The sequence below is a fragment of the Oncorhynchus tshawytscha genome, linkage group LG33, assembly GCF_018296145.1.
Source record: "Oncorhynchus tshawytscha isolate Ot180627B linkage group LG33, Otsh_v2.0, whole genome shotgun sequence".
NCBI classification, from domain to species: domain Eukaryota; kingdom Metazoa; phylum Chordata; class Actinopteri; order Salmoniformes; family Salmonidae; genus Oncorhynchus; species Oncorhynchus tshawytscha.
The window spans coordinates 11375159-11383340 of NC_056461.1; the positions used below are offsets into that span (position 1 = coordinate 11375159).

Sequence of the window (8182 nt, forward strand, 5' to 3'; positions counted from 1 at the left end):
CCATTGGAAAAATCTCCCTGGTCTTTGTGCTTGAATCTGTGCTTGAAATGCACTGCTCAACTGAGTGAACGTTAAGATAATTGTATATGTGGGGTACAGAGATGGGGTAGTGGTTTAAAAAGCATGTTAAACACTATTATTGCACACAGAGTGAGTCCATGCAACTTATTATGTGACTTGTTAAGCACATTTTTACTCCTGAACTTATTTAGGCTTGACATAACAAAAGGGTTGAATGCTTATTACTCATACATTTCAGCTTTTCATTTTTAACTAAGTTGTAAACATTTCTAAATTGTAAATTCAGGCTGTAACACTACAGTATGTGAAAAAGATCAAGGGGTGTGAATACTTTCTGAAGGCTATGGGAGACTGCCATAGCTTTGAGTTTGTTTTGCAGTCCACCACTGACTCTCTCGCTCTGTTTTTCTCCCCCCCCAGGGTGATGATCTTCGAGGACAAGGCTAATGGGGCCAGCTGTAAGCCTGACGGGCCTCCACCCAAACGGGACATAACCAGCCTGCCATAGACCCAGGACATCCAGAGCCTCTAGACTACAGAGGGGTCATAGGGACCCGACCTCGACCATTTCACCATCCTAGGCCCCTGCACTCAGCCAGGGACTTGTGTACATAGCCTTATCAACTCCCCACCTCAGGACGCACACGCGTCCCAGAAGGGGGGGGGGTGTGTGTGTATCCTCCTCTGTTCAAAACATGTGGGAAAAAAGAGGGAGGAGCAATCTCTTAACTATATATATTTGTTGTGAAGACGTTAAGGCAGATTAGCTTTTTTTTATGACCAGTACATACCTGTATATATTTATAATGATTATGGAGATGAGAAATAAGTATTTTTAATTAGCGTGATCACTTGTAACCCCTGGCGATAACTGTGGAATTGAGTCATTTTGTGAATATGAGCAAATTGTTGTTGTGTTTGCTGGGGATCAAACTAACAGAGGTGACTGTTTTGTATGTATGTGTTAATGAGAAGATTGTGTGTCAACAACTCACATGTTCTACAGCAATCTGTGTATGGATACTAGTGAATTTATCATTAGACCTGTTTTATCATGATTTCAATGTGGCGTTTAACCATTTGACACCACCACCACCACCAAATGTTCTAGTTTCTCTTTCAGATATTATATTTTTAATCGTGTTAAAGTAGCATGCTGGTGATGTTAAAGCACACGTAATAATAAGAGCACAGTTATTTTTAACACCTTTACACACAGTTGTCAACATCGTCCCGCATGTTGGATTAGTGCCATGCAGACTCTGCTTGGTCATCGTCTCACTAGGTCAGGTTTGAGAGATTATGGTCCAACCCCATTCTTTCAGACTAGAGATGGGTTACTGTAGTTGGGATTAGGATTAGGAAGGGGGTCGGGGGGCATTAGGTCAGAGTATGATATGACTCTAGATCCGGTGTTGTAGATCGACACTGACTTTCTCAACCTAAAGGTGCGGGGTGCGTGAGTTGACTTTAGGATTCAGGAAAGATTGGTTTTACGGTACGTGCACACACTGAAGATTCTCAGCCTGTTAGTATGAATTATGATTAAATCACATTCTTTCCAAGTGCCTAAAGTAGCATGTGGATGGAAGTCAGAGAGAAGAGTAGAGGATGGTGGAGGAGGTTTAGAGTTGGTCTTTATTCTCCCTCCTGAACCAGACCATTAAGTTGTGTTGTATGTTATTGGAAGATGGTTTTAAAGGTGTTTATTCATGTGTATATTAGGGTAAGGCGTTTCTTGTTTGGTAGTGTACCCCTAGGTCTAGGCTATCAGATACTGCATTGATACTGGAGATCTGAATATATCTATGAAGTGATATTAGATACGCAGCTCATGCCAGTGTCCCACATTTCCCGGCCTGACTATCCTAGTCTCCATAGTGGCACCTCTTGACTTCCGAATTTCTATCCCGTCTTTGTAAAATGTGATGTACCTGTCCCATTTCAAATGGTATTATCTCCAATCTTGCTATGTTTTGCTATTATCTTGTTCTTTAAAAAATATATATTTTCATCTCGTCTTATTCTGTACTTCTTCCTCTTCTTACTTCTCAGTCATGCCCCATCTCAGGCCGGGTTCATTTGTTTGTCACGTAAATTCTCTAATCTGTGCCTCAGCGCTGCTTTTCTATCTTTCGTTTTTTTCTCGAACTCACACTTAACATGGAATATAATAGTAACCGTAATATTTTAATTCATTAGCTTTACATTTTTTTAATGGAACGTCAGTTATGCATTTTCATTCCCAGTGTGTTGGGTAGAGGTCTTTTTAGTGGTATTTTCATTTAACCACCCGGACAATGCACATTTTTGTTTTGCAAACACCAAAGGAATTAAAGTTATTTCTGTTACACCGGCATATTTGTTATTGAGTAGTTTGTTGTATGAGTAGTTGTTTGACTGAGTGAAGAAACTGTTCAATCAAACACTGAAACCAGCTTTCCTGTTTTTCCAGTACTGTTTGTAGGTGGATGGAAATAGGGGTTTAATGCTGTCACTTCTAGAAACAGAGAGGATTCCACTACGTCACAGGGTGTTTTAAATCACATAAACATGATCATGTACATGGATGTGGTTTATTCTAAGGTACTATGTTTCAACCCATTTTGATATACAGTTATTGCTTCATTTTAAACCATAGACTTAATTTAATCCCATTTACAGTGTACTTTGTGATTTAAATAGAGCCTTTCAGCATGTGTAAAACACCAGGCAACAACACTGAGCCCCTTTCACAGCTACCAGCAAAGACACATGGAAGTACAAAGGGCTATAAACCCATTTCACACACGCAGCTAAACGTGTCAATAGGCCTAGTTGCTCAGCCACTTAGTCAAATGAACATGCACATTGCAAACCAATCTCTTCTCGACATGGACACTTTCCACATGTTCACAAAAGCCTGGCGACAGAGTTCTCTGACTTCACTGGTTCGTAAAACACACAAACCCCGAAGCCTTACTATATTGTGTGTCAGTGTATGTGTGTGTCATTGTGTGTATTTGTTTGTGTGGGAGTGCTAGGAAAGTAACGTCCTGCTGGGGAAGGGGAGATGGCGGGGAGGAAGATTAGAGGCGATACGGAGGGAATACACTAATGAGCACAGCACACTGAGGAGGGAATCTAAGCACAGTAAGCACTTGTGTAATTAAAACAATCATCAGTGCTCTATGTGAAGACCTGTCACTAATGCCAGAGGCCTGTGCAACGACAGCGTACAAAGTACTACTGAGTTACAAGTTAGGACTAGCATCTGGCATTCACTCAAAACAAAATGCCCTACTACTCGACAGGCTGACTCTAGCCCTGGTGCTCTTGTTAAGTGCTTCACTTTGTCCATGTTCCCTGACCGCTATCCAACGGGAAAAGTTGATAAGCTAGTATCCGTATCTATCCTCCAAAAGGTGCGTCTCCAACAGCTACATCTTATAGCTGCATTATATAGGCCTGTGTGAGAGTAGTAGCCTGATTGATCATATAGGTAACTGTCTATTGCTACTACTGCAATCTTTTTTCAGCAGCGTTTCGCCACAGGTCTTCGCTGATTGACCCAGTCTAGACAGACTAGAGAAGCACTTCAAACCATTTAAAACATCAATGTTGTAGCCTGGTCCCTGTGGCAGGTAACCTGCTGTTAGGTGATCATGTAACACCCGGCGTTCCCAACAACCCCCCTCCTCTCGTTATCTTTGATCTTTCTCTTGGTTCATTCTATCCATCCAGGCTTTCAACAGCACCGATCCCTCTTCAACCCCTCTCTCTCTCTTTCTACTCTTTCTTTTTTTCTCTCTCTGAGGTCTCTAACCCTGGGTCGGTCCTAATGAGCTTCAAAGCACAACATCTATTCGGCATGATAGAGAGAGCATTGAGATTAAAGAGCCTCCTCTCCTCCTCCGAACAGTGAAAAGACTGCCTCACGCGTACACTGAGTGTGGAAAACATTAAGGACACCTGCTCTTTCCATGACATAGACTGACCAGGTGAATCCAGGTGAAAGTTGTGATCTCTTATTTATGTCACTTGTTAAATCCACTTCAATAAATGTAGATGAAAAAGGGGAGACAGGTTAAATACTTATTTTTGAGCCTTGAGACAATTGAGACATGTATTGTGAATGTGTGCCATTCAGAGGGGGAATTGGCAAGACAAAAGATTTAAGCGCCTTTGAACAGGTTATGGTAGTAGGTGCCAGGCGCACCGGTTTGTGACAAGAACTTGCGGCGCTGCTGACATTTTTCACACCCAACATTGTCCCGTGTGTATCAAGAATGGTCCACCAGCCAACTTAACACAACTGTGGGAAGCATTGGAGTCAACATGGGCCATTATCACTGTGGAACACTTTTGAAACATTGTGGAGTCCCTGCCCTGACTAAATGTTTTGTACACTCAGTGTACATTCTCTGCCTTTGATTTCTCCCTGTTTCACACTCCTCTGCTTTCATTTCAACTTCGTCCATCATTCATCCCTTTAAATTGTGACACCACCGCGTGGTGGTGGGATGATTCAGATATCATGTTACAGTAATCTCAGAAATCACAGACTCTGATGAGCCAGGATTGGGATTTATTTCCAGGATTTCTATCGGTCTGCTGTTGATTTCCATGAAATTCCATTCCCCAGTACTGACTAGGTGTCAGTACAAGCAATTGTGCTTCATTCTCTCGTGTAGGCTACATGTTCTAAATGTCACCCTATTCCCATAGGGCTCTGGTCAAAAGTAGTGCACTATGTAGGGAATAGGTGGCAATTTGAGACGTATCCCCTGTTTGGAAAGGAAATTATGCATGAAACGTTCACTGTTAGTCCAGCCTGAGGCTTTTCTGTGTGGCGTGGCTGTGACCTTTATTCTGTGCTAAATACAACCCCCTTCCAGGGCTCCCTCTCCTCCCTGAAAATATGCTGACATCTACTGGGGGGGGGCACACAACAATGGTTGAACTGGTACTATTTCACATTTCTATTCAACTCAGACAGTGAGTTTGACTGTCATCTGGTGGCTGAAAAGTAGTATGCACATGAGTCAGACTGATTATTAGCCAGTGATCGTCACACAAATGATGAGGGCGAATATGTTTTACGATTTTAAACAACCTTTTTACAATCGGCTACATTGCAGGGGCCAGGAGTCACGATCGTGGACTAATGCCGCGGGGAGAAAGACAGACAGGGTGGGGCGTTTTGAGATGGAATTACGCCGGGATGCCACCGGTGGGCAGCAAGCAAAGTTGGGAGAAGATGAATATTGGGACAGGGACACAGAAAGGAGGATTTCTGAGGAAAGGAGTGGAAAAAAATATGATGAAGAGGTTGAAGAGAATGAGGAAAGCAGATTTTTGATTTCAATTTGAGGAAGATGCCGATAAAAGTGGAGATGGGTTGTCGAAGAGATTGGTGTCAAGTGCAAACAGAGTGAGTCGTGTGCCAGACCGAGTTCTGGAGGTGAAGTGGATGAGGGCGAGTTAAATGAGGTGGAAGGTGGGGTGAAGAGCTCGGAGCCCAAGCATGGCATCGATGGACGTGATACAGAATAATCTGGTCCAGTAGGAGTGACATTTTTGGAGAAAGTGGATCCTTGCCTTTTACCGGATCCATGTGTGGTTTCAGGGTGGTTGGGAAAGGAGTTGAATCAGTGAAGGTAACCTGTAGTGGACTTGTGGCTAGAGTCAGAGTAGTGCAGAAGTTGTCGTATGCCAAGGCAGTGAAGAAAGTAGCGGGTAGATCAAGGATGAGGGATTTTGAGAGGATCCCTGTGAATAGCAGATATGTGCCAGCACAGAGGTATAGGCCAATGAGTGATATATGCTTCAGTAAGTTTGGCTTCTTAGTGTTCATAGCAATCACAGAAAATAGATGTTGTGGTGGCAGCTGCAGAGAAGTCCTTGGGGATAGGAGATTTGAGAAGAGTTACAGCCTGTGTTGAACAGTAGTGTCCAGTTAGCCTGGGGTCGGATCAGATAGGGTTAAAGTAGTGGAATAAGATGATGGGTTTTAATGAGTATAGGGTAATACAAATATTTTTATTTTCTATTTTATTTCACCTTTATTTAACCAGGTAGGCAAGTTGAGAACAAGTTCTCATTTACAATTGCGACCTGGCCAAGATAAAGCAAAGCAGTTTGACACATACAACAACACAGAGTTACACATGGAGTAAAACAAACATACAGTCAATAATACAGTATAAACAAGTCTATATACGATGTGAGCAAATGAGGTGAGATAGAATCATAAAACACGGGACGAGATGTTAAAAACTGTCCATTGTGCCAATAGATGGAATGCACTCACATGAGATTTGCCGTGATGTTGACAGAGTGGCATGGGAGGTTTATTTCTTAGACTGGGTTAAGATGTCAATTTTGGGACACATCCTCAGTAGTGTGCCTTCGAATCAGTGGGTGTTTCGGCCTTTAATCACTAAACAACCTCAAAGGTAAAGGCAAAAAAAGGCCATGGTGGCAAAGTAAATACAATATAGCAAGTAAAACACTGGAATGGTAGATTTGCAATGGAAGAATGTGCAAAGTAGAAATAAAAATAATGGGGTGCAAAGGAGCAAAATAAATTAATTAATTAAATACAGTAGGGAAAGAGGTAGTTGTTTGGGCTAAATTATAGGTGGGCTATGTACAGGTGCAGTAAATTGTGAGCTGCTCTGACAGTTGGTGCTTAAAGCTAGTGAGGGAGATAAGTGTTTCCAGTTTCAGAGATTTTTGTAGTTCGTTCCAGTCATTGGCAGCAGAGAACTGGAAGGAGAGGCGGCCAAAGAAAGAATTGGTTTTGGGGGTGACTAGAGAGATATACCTGCTGGAGCGTGTGCTACAGGTGGGAGATGCTATGGTGACCAGCGAGCTGAGATAAGGGGGGACTTTACCTAGCAGGTTCTTGTAGATCACATGGAGCCAGTGGGTTTGGCGACGAGTATGAAGCAAGGGCCAGCCAACGAGAGCGTACAGGTCGCAATGGTGGGTAGTATATGGGGCTTTGGTGACAAAACGGATTGCACTGTGATAGACTGCATCCAATTTGTTGAGTAGGGTATTGGAGGCTATTTAGTTAATGACATCGCCAAAGTCGAGGATTGGTAGGATGGTCAGTTTTACAAGGGTATGTTTGGCAGCATGAGTGAAGGATGCTTTGTTGCGAAATAGGAAGCCAATCCTAGATTTAACTTTGGATTGGAGATGTTTGATATGGGTCTGGAAGGAGAGTTTACAGTCTAACCAGACACCTAAGTATTTGTAGTTGTCCACGTATTCTAAGTCAGAGCCGTCCAGAGTAGTGATGTTGGACAGGCGGGTAGGTGCAGGTAGCGATCGGTTGAAGAGCATGCATTTAGTTTTACTTGTATTTAAGAGCAATTGGAGGCCACGGAAGGAGAGTTGTATGGCATTGAAGCTTGCCTGGAGGGTTGTTAACACAGTGTCCAAAGAAGGGCCAGAAGTATACAGAATGGTGTCGTCTGCGTAGAGGTGGATCAGAGACTCACCAGCAGCAAGAGCGACCTCATTGATGTATACAGAGAAGAGAGTCGGTCCAAGAATTGAACCCTGTGGCACCCCCATAGAGACTGCCAGAGGTCCGGACAGCAGACCCTCCGATTTGACACACTGAACTCTATCAGAGAAGTAGTTGGTGAACCAGGGGAGACAATCATTTGAGAAAGCAAGGCTGTCGAGTCTGCCGATGAGCATGTGGTGATTGACAGTGTCGAAAGCCTTGGCCAGATCAATGAATACGGCTGCACAGTAATGTTTCTTATCGATGGTGGTTAAGATATCGTTTAGGACCTTGAGCATGGCTGAGGTGCACCCATGACCAGCTCTGAAACCAGATTGCATAGCAGAGAAGGTATGGTGAGATTCAAAATGGTCGGTAATCTGTTTGTTGACTTGGCTTTCAAAGACCTTAGAAAGACATGGTAGGATAGATATAGGTCTGTAGCAGTTTGGGTCAAGAGTGTCCCCCCCTTTGAAGAGGGGGATGACCGCAGCTGCTTTCCAATCTTTGGGAAATATATTTTATTTTGATATGTTTTCCTGTTACCCTTTCCCATTTTGTATCACACGATGTAATGGATCTATACTATAGTTCAGTTGGGGGCGGTAATGTAACATATCAAACCTTACCGAAGAAGAAGAAGACCGGAAGAGTATT

At 43.0% G+C, this 8182-nt stretch overlaps 1 protein-coding gene across 1 annotated transcript in view; it reads left to right on the top strand.

Annotated features, from left to right (window-relative positions):
* Nucleotides 1-2380, top strand: part of aif1l (allograft inflammatory factor 1-like) — a 49667-nt gene extending 47287 nt beyond the window's left edge. Inside the window, exon 6 of the mRNA XM_024397227.2 lies at nt 442-2380. Coding sequence (XP_024252995.2) covers nt 442-529 — 88 coding nt within the window. The 3' untranslated portion in view covers nt 530-2380. The remainder of the gene's footprint in view (nt 1-441) is intronic.
* The last annotated feature ends 5802 nt before the right edge of the window (nt 2381-8182 follow it).